Here is a 16,991-nt window from a genome sequence, read left to right on the forward strand (position 1 = left end):
CGCAGGAAGGAGCTGCCGGCTCCAGGCTAGCCGACCCGCACCATGCCCCGCATCGATGCGGACCTCAAGCTGGACTTCAAGGATGTCCTCCTGCGACCCAAGCGCAGCAGCCTCAAGAGCCGAGCAGAGGTGGGACGCTCCCAACGCCGCCTTGGGGTGGGCCGGCTTCTGGGTGGCGCGGGGCAGGTGGTAGAAGGAGGAGCAATGTGGCAATACCTCGCCTGCTTTTCTGGGTCTGAGGATGGCTGGGGTGAGACCTGGGCAAGGGGAAAGCCAGCTGGCTCCCTGCCAGGACAGAGGTGTCTTCAGGGGGCCCAGCTGGGGCCTAGCATTCTAAAGCTTCGGTTGGGTGGGCCGGGAAGTCCATGTTAGAGCTAGACCACAGAGGAGCAAGATCAAGTGGCCCAATGAGGAGAGAGAATGGGGAGGCAGGACGGGTGCATTTAGGGGGAAAAGGACACAGTGGAGCCAGATCATAAAAGGAGAGGAGAAACAACGGAAGAGACATGATTTTGACGCTGCTTCTTAGTGCAGAAAACTGCTATTGGCTTAGTGTCAGATCCAGCAGTAGAATTTCTTTAAAATATTTGAAAAACAGGGAAACTTCAGGGTTTACTCTCTGCGTTTCAGTGGCCTTGCTGGGAGTGAGGCTGGGACCCGTGCCCAGTGGCACCCTCCTTACTGGACAGCTGCCCAGTCCTAGCAAAGCTGAAAGCACTGGGGTGTGGGCGTGGGGTTGGGGGGGCAAACTGGATCAAAGCTTGAAGAACAGGTGGAGACTGGACTGGAAATAGCCTCGGTGTGGGGGTTGGGATGCCCCTACTGGTGAGGAGGAAGGTCAAACTCTGAAGGTTAAACTAGCTGCACAGAAAGGCAGAGTCCCCTGGAGTGGTGTGTGCTGGTGACCATGGCTTTGCCTGGTCTGCTGAGAGCTAGGGAGGGAGGCGAGGGAGCTGGACTGGGCCTGGAGGCTGCGGCCACAGGAGTAAACAGGAGGAGGCTGAGCCAGCACGCTGTTCCTTACACCTCAGCCCAAAGACCATAAATAAATCGGCGGGCTGCCCACCAATGCCCCAGCTCAACTGCAGTGCCTGGCGCTGCCCGCCGAGGGCTTGTTTGGATTAGGGAGGCCTCCTGCTTTAGCCAAGGACCAGAACCAAGTCACCTTCTCAGTCTCAAGCGGGAGGGTTGGTGGGCTGCGGCCAGAGAGGATGGAATAGGCAGGAGAGGAACGGTTTACCCTTGTCATGCTAGCCAGTTGGGGGACTGTGCCTGTTCTTCATGTTCATTCACGTGCTAAAGAGGGGGCAGACTTTAAAGAAGAATAAACAGTTTGCACGGCCAGCCTGGGCTTCCCCAAGTATAAGCTGTGGTCAGTACCTAAGACCAGACTAAGACGAGATGTAGGGATTATAGGCAGGCTAATAATTTGGTGTTCTCAATATTCTCTAAATCAGCGGTTCTCAACCTGTGGGTCGCGACCCCTTTGGCGGTCGAACGACCCTTTCACAGGGGTCGCCTAAGACCATCCTGCATATCAGATATTTACATTACGATTCATAACAGTAGCAACATTACAGTTATGAGGTAGCAACGAAAATAATTTTATGGTTGGGTCACAACATGAGGAACTGTATTTAAAGGGCCAGAAGGTTGAGAACCACTGCTCTAAATATTTGTTCAGAACTCACTTAGTAGAGAGGAACTTTTAAGAAAAATTATATTTTTGAAACAAGGATATATTATATGTATTTTCTGAACCAGGAAACATCTTGAGAAAGTAAAACATTTAGAATTTATGTAATAGAATGAATTACTCTTTCCCAGGGAAGAGTATGACATCATATATCATTTTGTTTGATAATTTGGGCTGATTAATGACCCAGCCTCTGATGGCACCTTACAAGCTACATGTAAGCATTGCAATGAGAACTCTGTGTCCTAGGGAAAGGTTTTCATATTTCCAGTTTTGTGGGAGTTTGCCAGCTCAGTGCCAGGAAACCTGAGGTAACTGGCATTGCCTTTCCAATTGGTTCCTGTAATAGTTTAGCTCCCTGTTGCCTGAGGCAGCTGCCTGGCTGGCTACCCCTCATACTCAGACTGCCTGCTTCAGTGGTGTTGAGGGATGTAGTTAGGCCTAGGTCAGGCTAGGCTTCTGATCCCCTCTCAGTGTTTTCTCAGTTTGCTTGTGGATGCCTGACATTTTTTAGAGGCAGATTAAACTATTTTCATTGCACAATCAGATAGAAGCCAAATGTCTGCACCCTGGCAGGAGTCATACCCGAATGCAGATTTGAAGCTCAATGGTAAATGACTGGTAAATGACTGGATTTTGAGCTGAATCAGAAAGCAGATTTGAGTGAAGCCAGGACAGAAAACATACCCCTGAGAGCAGAGTCTTGCCCAGAAGGGAGAGTTTTGACGGTTGACAAGATTGAGCACTGCAACAGTGTTGCTAAGAGCCAGGCCTGGTGCTGATCATGGTGAGCAGGAAGTGGAGAGAAGGACAGAGTGTTCTCCCAGCCCAGAAGTTTGAGCACTTCTGCTGGGGCGTTTCCACAAGTGTCATATAAAATGTATTTGAAGTCACCTTCCAGAGGCAAAGGGTACAGGTGGGGATGACCCAGGTGGCCTTTCAGTGGTTGTACCAGCTGGGCAACTGGCCATCCATTCATTGCCTTTACCCACAAGACATTGTGGGCTGGGACATTCATAGTTTCAATCAAGCCCCTGGTGCACAGAATAAAGTGCCACAGGGCTGTGTGGGGGCATTTGAGTCATCTTTCCAGAGGAATTGACATGTTTGTTGACTAAGGCAAGACCTGGTCTTTTTGTTGTTCTTGTTAAGCCTCACGGAAGGATATTTTTTCCTATTTATTTATTTATTTATTTATTTTAGAAGGAGAGAGAGAGGCGGGGACAGAGGAAAAGTGATGTGAGAGAGACACATCCGTTGGTTGCCTCCTGCATGCACCCCGACCGTGCCTGGGCAGGGATGGGTCTTGCAACCCAGGTGTTGACTGGGAATCAAACCAACAACCCTTAGGTATGCAGGGCTGATGTTCTAATCACTGAGTCACACCAGCCAGAGCAAGACTTTGTCTTTATTGATAGATAGGGAAACTCAAATGCCCTTGATCCCCTGAGCACATCCCTCCTGGGGATAATTCCTGGCTCAGATGTCCCAACTTATTCCTTACGCTAGTAAGATATTAAAAAAAAACAACCCAAAAACTTATTAATGCAACTCAAACTTTGGAAGTCAGGTATTGAAGAGAATTTGCATCAGAAAATTGTCCACTTGTCCCAGGACAGGGAAAACAATGAGTGTGCAGTCTCTAGTGTTGTTTCTCCAGGGGTCCAGTGAGCAGAGTGCTGGTCCAGCCTGAGCAGCCCTCAGCCAGGGGGTGAGAGCAGGGCAGGTGGAGAGGCTACCGGGCTGGGGAAAAAAGTCTGGGCTGCAGTCCAAGCTCTGTCACAAATTATTTTATTGCCTTTGCCTTTGGGTCAGTTCCCCGGGGCTGCTGTGACAAAGCACCAGGCTGGGTGGTTTACGCAATAGATGTTTATTGTCTGACAGTTCTGGAGGCTGGAAGTCCCAGGTCAAGGTGTTGGCAGGGTTGGTTTCTTCTGAGGCTGTGAGGGAGCATCTGTTCCTGTCCCCTCTCTCTGGTGGTTTACAGGCAATCTTAGGTGTTTCTTGGCTTGGAGACGCCTCACCTTGATCTCTGCCTTCATCTTCACATAACGTTCTCTCTTTCTGTGTGTCTGTGTCCAGATTTCCCCCTTTTAAAAGAACACCAGTCATATTGGCATGGGCCTTCCTGATATCAGGGCTCATTTTACCTTGATCATCCGCAGAGACCCTATTTCCAAATAAGGTCAGTGGGTAAGACTTCAACATCTTTCGGGAAGACACAAACCATAACAGGTTTTCTCTGTAAAATTAGAGGGTTTGACTAGACTTGTTATTCACAGATGCCTCAGAATCATCTCGGAAGACACTCTGAAAATACATATCTTGTCCCTCAACACAAAGGTTCTGATTTATTAAGTTTGAGGCATCCCAAGCATGTGTATTTTGGACATTGTCCTAAGATGATTCTCATGTGTGCGTGGATGCTCTGGACTGGCCACGGGAACCCCTTCCATTAGTGGAGCCTGTGGTTGTCTGGTAATGTGCAGCTGCGTGTGCTTCTCCTGAGACTGGATGGTGACACTTCCAGGGATCAGAGCCCATTCGGAGGGCTGGCCTGGGGCCCACCAAGCATTACTTGAAAATGGCTGGGAGCCAAAATGATGTTATTCTTGCCCCTTGCCCAGATGTTAATTTATTCTCCCCCGCCCCCCCCGCCCAACTACCACCCTGTTTTTAATCCTCACTCAAGGATATGTTTTTACTGATTTTAGAGGAAGGGGGGAGAGAGAGAGAGAGAGAGAGAGAGAGAGAGAGAGAGACAGAGAGAAACATTGATGTGAGAGAGAAACATCAATTGGTTGCCTTCCCCTCATGCCCTGAGTGGGGATCAAACCTGAAACCTGGGTATGTGCCCTGATTTGGAATTGACCCCACAAACTTTTGGTGTGGGGGACAACACTCCAACCAACTGAGCCCCCCGGCCAGGGCTAATTTATTTCACTTGAGCCAGTAGGACTTCAAAGGCCAAAGGCTTTGTCCCTGTGCTTAGACTTGTGATCTACATTGAGACAGATAATGAGCAAGGCAGTTAATAAGAGAATTGCTTTAATTAGTACCATCCACAGGTCGAGGCAAAAGGGTCTCCTGCCCCCTCCTCACTGGACAAGGCTGTGGGCTGTGCTGTTTCTTCTGGGCCCTCTCCCAGTACTCAGGATCCTGGATTTCCCTGCCCTCGTGACTTGGAGCTGATCCCAAGGCCTGCAAGGGTCGCTTCGCCAAGTGTGTTTTCTCAAAGGCCATCCGTGCTGCTGGTAGGCTTGCCTCTAACCTCAGAGAGTGGCCAAGTGGCAGGTGTTTGTGGGAATGGAGGTGTGTGCGGAACGTAATGTGTGGACTGGAGTGTCCATGTGTGTGCACACAGGATTTGGGTGGAAGGCAAGGGGATGTGGCTTGCAGGCCCAGCTGGCTCCCCATGACACCAGGTCCTGGTGCTTCCCAGGTCAGTAATGAAACTGTGTTTGTGAAGGTAGAAGGATAGAGCAAGATTCATGAAACAGCTTGCTAGCTTGACTTGCAATGAGGTGTTTAGGACTGTCGTAAGAGGGCCTCAGTTTGTACTTTCGGGCCCTCTAATGCAGGCTGACTTGAATGAAGGTATGTTTAAAGGGCTGCAGGTGGGAGAGGGGAGGTTTGTTACTTTATGTTCCCTATCAAATCAGTTTAGCAGAGTGACAATTTGGAGGTGCTATATTTGGTGCATTGACCAGCTGTGGCAGATTAAATTCCAAGTTTTGTTCCTGGGAGACTGGAATTAGATATCTCTCAGTGAACAACTGGTCTGTTTTGTGTGTGTGTGTGTGTTGATAAGGACGGCAAGATCATCTTATTTATCACTTTTAGAATTAAGGATTGTATAGAACCTACTGTATGGAGAAGACTAGACATGAGGGGGAGAGTTCGTTGCCAAGGCTGACCATTCCCATGAAGAGCTCTCTTTTTGTGCACCGCCCATCGGTTTTGGAGTGCCAAAAACCCATTGTGAGCAACACTGAGTGCGGGACAGCATCTCTCCCCATGCATCTTGGGAAGAGTGGAAGAGTAATTTGACACCAAGGAATTCTGATTTTTTTAAGCCCTGGAAATCGAAATCCGAGGGCCATTAACCAACACAGAAGGTTGCAACAAATATGACCTCTCCAGTTATCTTTCAGAACCTAACTATGACTTGCTTCACTGAAGTAGAACCAAGAATCATAATGAAGAACTGGAGAAGGAATGACCTGGCCCCTGTGCCCTGGCAGTGACAGCATCTCATTTCCCCTCACTGTTGCTGTTTAAGGTCCGCGTGGACATACTTATGGCATCGTTCACCCAGGAAGCCAGGTGGACAGGGAGTCCTGTGTGGAGAAGCAAGAAACATGAAAAAGCAAGGGGGCCTGAGATGCCCCATGGTGTTTTTTTGACATTTTGATAGCAAAGTGAAACTTGTCTCAAATGAAAAGAATAAAAGAAGGAACTAGATAAACACCGGCAGGAAATGGTTGTTGCGGGTGTACTCAGGAAGGCCAGGATCCAGGGAGGTAGGCCCAGCTTATGATACACCCCTGTGTTTCTCTTGCTGACTTTCCTCGGGGAAGTGCCTTCTTCCATCAGATCCAGCCAAGGAAACAAACTGCTTAATATTTAAAGCAGGGAATTTAATGCAAGACATCCTGACATTGCTGAGATGCCAAATGAGATATTGAGGCCCCCAAGAGGCTGGCAGCTGAGAAAAACCACTTCCAAAGATCACGGGGAAGGTGATCTTACTAGGCCCAGGGACTGAGATGGCTCTGAAAGCTGGAACGAAGATCCTGCAGGCCTCGGCAGAGGGGTCCTGGGAGAGCTACCCTGATTACACCCAGGCTCACTCTCCCCCAGTTTCCTACCCAGTGACCCCCATTGGCTGAACCCAGCCAGAAACCAACCTGGGGAATGGAGCCTGCAGGGGGCCTCCCTGTGATGGTACCTGGCAGGAGAAGGGTGAGGAATGGGTCTGCGTGCACACAGGCCTGCAGTCTGCCCCAGAAGTGATTTTACTCTGCTAGCTCTGGATGAGCACCTAGCACACTGCTTTTGCTGAACCTGCCGTCTTGGCCCAGCTCTCCTGATAGTAGTGGACTTAGTCCTCAGTGCCCTGACGCTGGAGTTGCATTGGAGTTGGAGGGCCTTCTCTCCAGCTGTTTGCGAGTCAGATGGTTGCACAGAGAGTTGGTTGCAGTGCACTCGCCCCAGCTCTTTGAAAGATGCTCCTAATTACAAAGCAGCTGAGAAGGCTGGAAGGTGAAGGGATCAGTGGTTTGCAGCTCACTGCGGGGTGAATTTGGAGTGGAAGGGGAGAAGGACAGGGAGGGCCATGCTTGGCAGGCAGAGTGGAATGGATTTTCTCTGTTGGGGGACTGATTGTCCAGTGTTGGGAAGTGGGGAAAGAGAACGTGTATGTGGGGTGTAGGGCTAGGAAGAACCAGGCTGGGGACAGAGGAGGCAGTGCTATGGGAGAGGCTCCTGAAGGAGAGAACTTCGGATCCGGAGGCTGGATGGATGGCAGAAAATGCAGTGTCTGCGCTGTCACTTGAGGATGCTGAGGAGCCGAGTTCAGCTTTTGTACCTGGGTAATAGCCACTACTCGGTCTCCTCAGGGACTCTCCTGTCTTTGGAACATCTGGCTCAGCACTAAGCGAATCCAGGGACTAAGGGACAGACACTTCCTTTGTGTTCTTTCCACTTGCTTCTGATTCTAGAAAATCCCACAAATCATGCAAAGAGCAAACAGTTCTTTTTCCTTTTTGCCAATAGGTGGATCTGGAGCGGACCTTCACATTTCGAAACTCCAAGCAGACCTACTCAGGGATTCCCATCATTGTGGCCAACATGGACACTGTGGGGACATTTGAGATGGCAGCGGTGATGTCACAGGTAGGGCGGTGGGCTTTTTCCCTCGGCTGTTCACACTGGACCGCTTGTCAGGAGCCCATCCTGGTCTTGTTCAGACACAGGGAAGAGAAGAAAAGGGAGACACTTGGATCCTTGGCTGGGACTGAACTATTTAGTTCCGAGTCTGATCCTTGTGGGAGGCACTTCTTCTCTTCCCTGCTTTTCCATTAGAAAAAATGGGTGGAGTCTGGACTTTGCAGTCGGTGAGATGGCTGAGAGCCACATCCATTGCTTCCCTAAAGATGCCCGTGATAGTTTTGGAAATTAGAGCTACAGAAAGAAGGTGGACATTGTGCCATATTGTGAAGTTAGTTGAGTGCCATATTATGGGAGAGGGAGAGTGCCTTCAAATGAAGACACAACTGCTTCGTATGCAGTCTGTGCTATAGCACTTGTTACATCGTGTAGAACACACTCATTGAGCACTTTACTTGCCAAACACTGGATATGATGATATAATGTTGTCACAGCTTCACCAGGTGGGTTCCTTTTACAGATGAGGAAACTGAGGCATAGAGGGAGAGGAGAGATAATTTGGCCCAGGGCGTTCAGCCAAGTAGAGACAAATTCAAGATTCAAACCCAAACCGACTCCAGAATAAGGGATTTGCCTGTCAATTTACACTGACAGATCACAGTGCAAGCGCAAGGTCCCCCTTTACCAGTTACCAGTCTAATGTCCTGTAAATGGAATAGCTGGTATCCTGGCCTTGGGAAAAGTAAAGGAAAAGCTTTCTGTGGGCAGGACCTGCGTCTCACGCAGCTGTGTCCCAGGTGCAAGGCACTCTATTCATCCGAGATGCAGACATCCACTTGTAATGTGCACAGGGTGTGCGCATCTATTTCCCCTGATAATCCTGCCAAGTGAAAAAAACCAATCCAATTAGTTGAAAGAGCTTCTGGCTGTGGGCAGCAAGTCTCACCTCAGGAGGTGCTGGGAGTCCTTATTAGCCAGTGATCAGCAGGAAGAGCTTCAAACAAATTATGAGCTCAAAACGTGGCGTAGGAGGTGGTCTGTCTGACTCCACGATCTGTCAGTTGTATTATCTGTCAGCCCTCAGTCCCCACTGAGCTTTGGGCCAGAGGCTAATAAATTAATTGCTAAAGGAATTTGTATTTTTTTTCCCTCCCCATCTGTTCCTTGCTCTGCTCTGTGATCTGCCATTGCTACTAATGAATTATGTATTCGTGTAAAAGTGGGTGGAATCAGGGAGCAATAAATAGCCCTGGTTAATTCACATACCAGTTTATTACTCCGTGAAAAACATACACCTTCTTATGCTCTTCCCATTTTCACGGGAAAGACTCCCCATTAATGAGACAGAATACACTGAAATAGCTCCCCATGCATGGGTACTATGCAGTTTCTATTTCTGGGATCCATTCAGTTAGTGCAAGTGGATGAAGTCATGGAATTTTAGAATCAGAAACTGTGGATGGAGAAAAGCACCAGAGAAGTGATGAGCGAGGCCCTGGTGTAGGGGAAGGAGCCCGAGCTCTGCAGTCAGATTTGAGTTTGATTCTGCCTTTGCCCCTTACTGGCCAAGCAATTGTGAAATTTCTTACATTTAAACTTCTTAAGCTCTTTTCTGCCCACAAAGCTAATATTAGTGTACAAAATTGTGAGAAGTAAATGAAATAATGTATGCAAACTGCTTGCACAAGGTAGGTACTCAATAAATGCCAGGTTGATAGTCACAGACTTCCTATTATAATTTATATAATTTCCTTCCTTAGGGATACCCACTGCCTGATGGGTTTAGCTTTTAGCAAGAAATGCTTAGGTTGTGACCACAAGGAAAAGCTTTCAGGTATAAGTTGAGGTTCTCTCGGGTTGACTAAGCAGAATTGGCCTTAAGGAGGCCCTTCTTATGGGCAGGGGACCTGCTCTTGGCCTAATGCAGGTGGTCAGCGGGACAGGGCTCAGAACTCTCCCTCTTCCCTCCCCTGCCTCCTGGCAGAGCCTCTTAAATACTGATGGTGGTATTTTCTGATGAGATTAGAATGGAAAAATCCTTTTGTGATTTCACTGGCTTCACCTTTGTCTGTTTTTGGCTCCTAGGAGCATATTCAAAGCTAATTAAACATGACTGGCAGGAACCTCTGATGCTTTTGTATGGTTGGCTCACCCCTGCCTCTCCGCCTTACCGAGGAAGGAGGCTCACTTGACTTTTCATCCTAACGGTGCTTTTTGTTTCCTAGCACTCCATGTTTACAGCAATTCACAAGCATTACACCCTGGACGACTGGAAGCTCTTTGCCACTGATCACCCAGAATGCCTGCAGGTATTTGTTGCAAAGGGTAGAAAATGTTTGGGGTTGTCCAAAGGATTTGAATCAGCAGCGCATAGACACACACACACACACACACACACACACCCCTGAGAGAGACCTGGGTAACCGCAGTAGTTGTGCTCCAGCCCTTCATTGTTGCCAGGGATTTGCTAAGGAAATCTGTTCTGTATCCTGTTTTGAAAGTATTAGGATTTACTTGCAAAGGAGTATCTGTGTTTTTCCCTTGAAAGGTGAAGTGTTATGGTATGAGGGCTTGGGGAAGACCTCTGTTTCCTGCCAGGGTAGATCCAATCCAAACATTCCTTCTGGATGTAGAAAAACCTTCTAATTGTAGCAAGTTGTTTTGGTGTTGAATAAACAGTATTCCTGCTAGGAGGGCTATAATTAAAAGACAGAGAGTAACTAGTGTTGGCATGGATGTGAAGAGATTGGAACCCTCCTGTATTGCTGGTGGGAATGTAAAATGGTGCCATTGCTTTGGAAAAAAGTTTGGCAGTTCCTCAAAAAGATTAAATTATAAGAGTTACCATATGACTCAGCAATGCCAGTCTTAGTTATAGGCCTGAGAGAAATAAAAAAAAAAAAATGTCCACACCAAAACGTATACAGAGATGTGTATAGCAGCATTGTTCATAATAGCCAAAAGTTAGAAGCAAGCCAGATATCCATCAACTAACTGATGAATGAAAACTAATATATCCACACAATGGAATGTTATTCAACTATAAAAAGTACTGACACATCTACAGCTGGATGAGCCTTGAAAACACTTTGCTAAGTGAAAAAGCCAGATACAAAAGGCCACATATGTGATTGTTTACATGAACCATCAAGAATAGGCAAACCTCTAGAGACAGAAAGTAGATTAATGGTTGCTTGAGGGATGGGAGGGTGGGAGGGCGAGGCCTAAAAGGAGTGAGAGTTCCCTTTTGGGGTGGTGAGGATGTTCTACCATTGATTATGATGGTGGTCGCACCGCTCTGAATGTACTAAAAACCATTGAACTGTGGACTTTAAATGGGTGAATTGGATGGTATGTGATTTTTATCTCAATAAAGCTGTTATTATTTTTTAAGGGCAATTTGAAAATAACAAAAAGCCCCACTCTGATGTGCCTGAGTTCCCTCCTGGCACGTGGTTGGTTCGGAGCCAGGGCCAGCAGAGCGTCCGCCTTGGAGACACTGTCCTCGGATCAGATTACCGTGATTGCAAAATGACTTCACAGTGGGCGGCGTTTGAGGTTGCGCTGGCTTTTTTTTTTTTTTTTTTTTTTTTTTGGCTATGTTTTAATTATGTGTGGATTTTGATTAGTGAGAAGGTGGTTTTGGAGATAAAATAGTTCTGGCTCAATAGCAAATCCTTCCTTTTTGACATATTGTGTTCACAAGAACTATACTTGTTTCACCTTCTCTCTCCCTCTTCTCTGTTGGAAGTCTGGAAGGCAATGACTTTGGGGCCATGTGTGGTTGATTGGAAGCTTGGCTTTCATGAAGGAGTAAGGTCATTTTACCTATTACCCAGCCCCCACCAAACTAAAGGCTGATTTTTCTGAAAAGGGAAAATGTTAAAAACAGCAGCACTGAGAGAGATGGAAATGGAGGGGAAAATAAAAAAGCTCTCGTGGGCGGGAGAAGATGTGTGGGTTGTGCCGCCTGGTCACACTGCCAACAGGAGTGAAAGAAGAGTAAACCCAGGAAATGAGTCAGCATGAATCCTGTTACAGTTCTCTTACAACCACTGGACTGTAGCTACATTGTTGTGATTTTTTGGGGGGAATAACAAGATATTAATATATGTCCCTCCTCTGTGGTTTATGGACTAGAGATAACAAATTAAAATATTCTTATAAAGGTGAGATGCCGACTCTGGGCACAGTCCTATGGCTTAGTTTCACTGAGGCATAAATTACTAAACACAGAGGTCTTTTCCCAAAGAGCATCTTTCCGAGGAGCCGGTGGGTGGGTTGGAGGGTGCTGGTGCTGTGGAGGTTGGGGAGGGGGTCACGGAGCGGGTGCGGTGGCTTCAGATGTAAACACATCCAAGTGCAGTTGGGGAATGATGCTTTCAGGCTCCTTTGTTCTTGGCCCTTTTAATAGGAACACTGAGATTTGCAGCTCTTTGGGTTACGATCTGCATGTTGTGTTAGTATTGTATTGGGAGTAGAAATGAAAATAGAAAAGGGCCCTAACCGGTTTGGCTCAGGGGATAGAGCATTGGCCTGCAGACTCAAGGGTCCCAGGTTCGATTTCGGTCAAGGGCATGTACCTTGGTTGCTGGCGCATCCCCGGTGGGGGGTGTGCAGGAGGCAGCTGATTGATGTTTCTGACTCTCTGTCCCTCTCCTTTCCTCTCTGTGAGAAATGAGAAATCAATAAAATACATTAAAAAAGAAAAAGAAAATAGAAAAGGGTTTTAGACCCCTTTCCCTCCCTCCTTCTGAGCCCCAGAGCGAGATGCTGGGGGTGATGGCCACAGCGTGGGCGTCCGGAGGCCCGAGTTGACTGGCCTCCCATCATTCTTCCTGCCTCTCCTCTCCACCAGGAGGAGGAGAATTCGCACCAATGGTTCCACGATTCAGAGTCCCACATAGAGAGCCAACAACACGTGAACGAACGCCACGGACAAGGTTTCCTGGCTACGTAAAACACTGTTAGCTAGAACCATTCGTGGCTGAGGGCCAGGGCCAAGGATACATGCAGTTTAATGGTGGGAAAGAGCAGGGGCAGAGTTTAGATGATGTAAGGAAGGGATTCCTTCACCTCTGCTGCTGCCTGGTTCTCCAGCAGGGCCACTCTGTGCAGGTTCGATCAGGGTAACTGACCTCCGAGGGTCACTGTACTGTCCCAGAACAGGTGAGTGGATGGAGGCAGGGTCTGGCTTCTGAAGACTTCTCACTGTCCATGTCTCACCCCTCTTGGTTTCTATTCGGTACAGCATGTAGCCGTGAGCTCCGGCAGTGGGAAGCATGATCTGGAAAAGATGAGCAGCATCCTGGAAGCTGTGCCACAGGTTAAGTTTATTTGCCTGGATGTGGCCAATGGCTATTCGGAGCACTTTGTGGAATTCGTGAAACTCGTCCGTGCCAGATTTCCAGAGCACACCATTATGGTAGGTACGGTGTAACCTTCTGGAGCTGGGGAAGTAGGGAGGGGTGCCCGGTGCATCAGGGGGGCTAGATGCTCTGCAGAGCTTTCGGTGCCTTCTCATTGGAAGACTGGTTGAAAACCACCGGACACAATGGAAGCTGTGGAAGATCTGAAACCTGGCTCTCCTCTGTGAAAAGTGCAGTCCAGGCCAGCAGCGTAGGGTGTGGCTCCTTAGCTCTGCTTAATATCGTCACATGTTTCTTACCCTGTGATACCTTTAAACAAAGGTCTGTGTCACCTTAACAAAGAACAGTTTGTTTGTTTTTCAAATTATAAGAACAAGTTTATTTAGAAAGTGACAGAGGTAGTAGAAGTGAGCCAGCTGGGCTGCGTAGGCTCAGGAAACAAGTTACAGAGGCAGAAGAAGGGCGCCTAGGAGCTGAGAGAGAAAGGCAGAGGTCACCACGTGCCTGGGGGAAAGATGGAAGGGAAGGGAGGGAGAGCCAAAGAGCACATTCTTACAAATGAAAAACCCACTGTAACAGCTTCAGTGTAACCTGCTTCTGCCAGCCACACCCACCCCTCCTTACAGTAGCAGGCTCTCCTGTGAGAGTTGAGTCCACAGTAGGAACATTTCACAGTTGTCAGCTGTTACTTGTAAATTATTTGGCGTGTTGTTTTAACTAGGATCTTTATTCTTGACCTTTCCTACCTTTTTTGTATTATCCTAACCATCAGTACCTTCATTACTTAGAATATGTATTTGTTATTGCTGGGAAGTGTGGATTTTCAGGAAAAGGAACTAGAAACTCTAAAGTTAAATTTGGGCTTTTGGGAAATCTATATTGTAGTTACGTGTGTCTTTACTGGTCTTAATTAACATGGCAATTATAGCTTGGCCACTAGATAAGCTACCTAAATCTCCTTTTTAAATCCTGTGTTCCTCATAATTGATCACTGTATTGAAGTTGGGAGACAGGAGTTATTTCTATTGGTGGAGTTAACTCTTCTGTTAAGAATTTCCAAGGATTTTTAAGATAAGTATTTTTATGTTTTCCGATCACGTGAGAAGAAAGGATCAAGAATTGTCCCAAGGTCAACCAGCTGTATGGAGTCACAAGCTGGGTGGGAAACAACAAGATTCATTTTACCTTCCGTAAAAGTGCTACCAATGTCGTTGCTTTTTTTTGATAAGAGTAATAGCATTTATTGAGTGCCTACTGTGTTCCAGAAGGTTTACATCTTTTCCCCCACTTCTTCTTCATGTCTTTGTAAAGAGTAAAAACTGTTGTCCCAAACTTACCACAGATGAGGAATTCTCACCCAAGGATATGTTTATTGAATTTTAGATAGAGGAAGGGGGATGAGAGAGAGAAATATCATGAACCCAAAACCTAGGTATATACCCTGACCAGGAATCGAACCCACAGCCTTTTGGTGTAGGTGATGATGCTCCAACCAACTGAGCCACCTGGCCAGTGCCAGATGAGGAATGTTAAGCTCTTATTTCATTTTTTTAAAATATATTTTTTGTTGATTTCAGAGAGGAAGGAAGAGGGAGGGAGAGAAACATCAATGATGAGAGAGAATCATTGACTGGCTGCCTCCTGCACACCCCCTACTGGGTATCGAGCCCACAACCCAAGCGTGTGCCCTTGACTGGAATAGAACCTGGGACCCTTCAGTCCGCAGGCTGGTGCTCTATCCACTGAGCCAAACCAGCCAGGGCTTATTTCATTCTTATACTTTGGGATTTTCACAAGGTCACAGCAACATTAAGCAGCAAAGCTGGGATTTGAAGCCAGGTTGTTCTGAATGCGACACCCATGGTCTACCCTTGAGGCTGCTTAATGTGCCCATCCTCGTTAACTTTAGTGATGAGGCTCCTTTCTTCCATTAGGGGCCCAGTGGTCGGCAAACTGCGGCTCGGCAAACTGCGGCTTGCAAGCCACATGCGGCTCTTTGGCCCCTTGAGTATGGCTCTTCCACAAAATACCGACTTCTGTGCATGGGCCATGAAGTTTCAATCGCACTGTATGTGCACGCCCACATGTGGTATTTTGTGGAAGAGCCACACTCAAGGGGCCAAAGAGCCGCATGTGGCTCACGAGCCACAGTTTGCCGACCACAGCACTAGGCCATGTGCATGTGACAATTTCCTGCTCCCCGTTCTGACGAGGTTGACCTTGTATGTTTGCACTGGAGGGTGACCCTGTATCATGACCCAAGGATAGGAGGTCAGGGGCCTCAACTGGCTCTTTTACCCCCAACCATCTGGGGTAACTGTTTCTTAGGAAGAGAAAATGGAAAGCTGGACTCCAGGGAGGGCAGACGCCCTGCCCCAGCTAGACCTGGGAGCCCTCATCAGCATTTCGTATTAAACAAAAGTTCTGTGAAACAACAGCGGGGTGGTAGAAAGAGAATGGCACTTATTTGTTGACTAGGAGAGGAGTCTTTTGTTTTTTCTTCTGGAGAATGAGGAATAAGGCAGGCCCAGGTGGCTGCTGACATTCTTATCTGAGGTGGTGGATCTGATCTTTCCAGAGATTTCCATTTCACCTCTAGTGTTTTTGTTGCTTTTTCATCCTCACCTGAGGAGGGGTGTGTATGTATATATATATATTTGTTTATTTAAAGAGAGGAAGAGAGAGAGAGAGAGAGAACCGATGTAAGCGAGAAACATCGATTGGTTGCCTCCTGAATTGCCCCAACTAGGGATCAAACCTAGGTATGTGTCCTGACCAGAAATCGAACCCACACCTTTTGGGTATATGGGACAACCAGGCCAGGGCTCCTGTAGGGTTTTAATGGCCCTGCAGATACAAGGGACTAAGAAACTTGGGAAGTTATGCTTTATGTCTACTGGGTTTGGGTATAAGTGTTAGCTATGAATGTTTAGGAATCAGAAATTTCATTGATTTAATGAGTCAACCTAGTGGCTTCAGTTCTTTTTTTTGAGTAATTCTTGTATTAAATAGTGAGCTATGAGCTACATATGGAAAAGTGCATAACACATGGAGGTTTCATAGTCATGAAGTAGCAGTCCTTCAGTTGTTTCCCTTAGTATAATACCCTCTAGGTTCATCCATAACCCTAAAGTTCCTATGGACCTACAAAAGACCACAAATGTCACACCTTGAGACAGAAGAACAAAAGTGGAGGTGTCATACTCTTCAGGTCTCTGGGCTTCAGAAAACTAAGTACACCTTTTTAATATGAATCAAGCAGGCTAATGATCAGTAGCAGCTATCTGCAAACTGGCAGGTGAGGTGGTAGTTGTATAATTAAAATGTATAATTAAAATTCATTGTTGAATGGTGTTTGTTTATTCAATGTTACAAATAGCCACCCCAAAAATCCAAAGGGAAAAAATATACTTCAAGTGCAAAAGGTCTATAGCATTGAAGGAAAAAAATCACCTTTTTTCTTCCTTTCCCTTTTATAAACTTTATAATTTAAAAAGTAATGAGGTTTGAAAGAAAGGGAATATGGCTATCGGTACATGTAGATAAAAAATAACAATTGGTGTACTCAGAGGGCCAGCTGATGTCCTACAAATTCATTACCAGAAAATTCCTTGAATGTACGTATCTGTGCATGTTACTTCTCATAGCAATGATCTACAATCCAATGTCTGCACTTTTAGTATAGTCAATACATTTGCTGATGCAAAATAGTCACTTCTGTCAGCAATGCCAAATACAGTGTTATTTAAAAAGTACCACCCTTGTGGGAATGGGTCAGTGGGTAGAGCATCGGCCTGCGGACTGAAGGGTCCTGAGTTCAATTCCGGCCAAGGGCACATGCCTGGGTTGCGGGCTTGATCCCCAGTGGGGGCCGTGCAGGAGGCAGCTGATCAATGATTCTCTTTCATCATTGATGTTTCTATCTCTCCCTTACCCTTCCTCTCTGAAATCAATAAAAAGATTAAAAAAATAAAAATGTGTGGACAGTACAAGCATGGACTAAGATGCTCAAGAACGGAAACCAACACCAGTTC

The 16,991-nt window shown here is 46.9% G+C and overlaps 1 protein-coding gene across 2 annotated transcripts in view; it reads left to right on the plus strand.

Moving 5' to 3' along the window:
• Positions 1-6: 6 nt before the first annotated feature.
• The window catches only part of GMPR (guanosine monophosphate reductase), a 43,456-nt gene continuing 26,471 nt past the window's right edge, over positions 7-16,991 (plus strand). For both annotated transcript variants that reach the window (XM_014545177.1, XM_005873022.2), the window contains exons 1-4: positions 7-129; positions 7,475-7,594; positions 9,814-9,897; positions 12,840-13,013. In XM_014545177.1, coding sequence (XP_014400663.1) covers positions 43-129; positions 7,475-7,594; positions 9,814-9,897; positions 12,840-13,013 — 465 coding nt within the window. In that variant the 5' untranslated portion in view covers positions 7-42. The remainder of the gene's footprint in view (positions 130-7,474; positions 7,595-9,813; positions 9,898-12,839; positions 13,014-16,991) is intronic.

This window comes from Myotis brandtii, unplaced genomic scaffold, assembly GCF_000412655.1.
Source record: "Myotis brandtii unplaced genomic scaffold, ASM41265v1 scaffold398, whole genome shotgun sequence".
Lineage (NCBI taxonomy): Eukaryota > Metazoa > Chordata > Mammalia > Chiroptera > Vespertilionidae > Myotis > Myotis brandtii.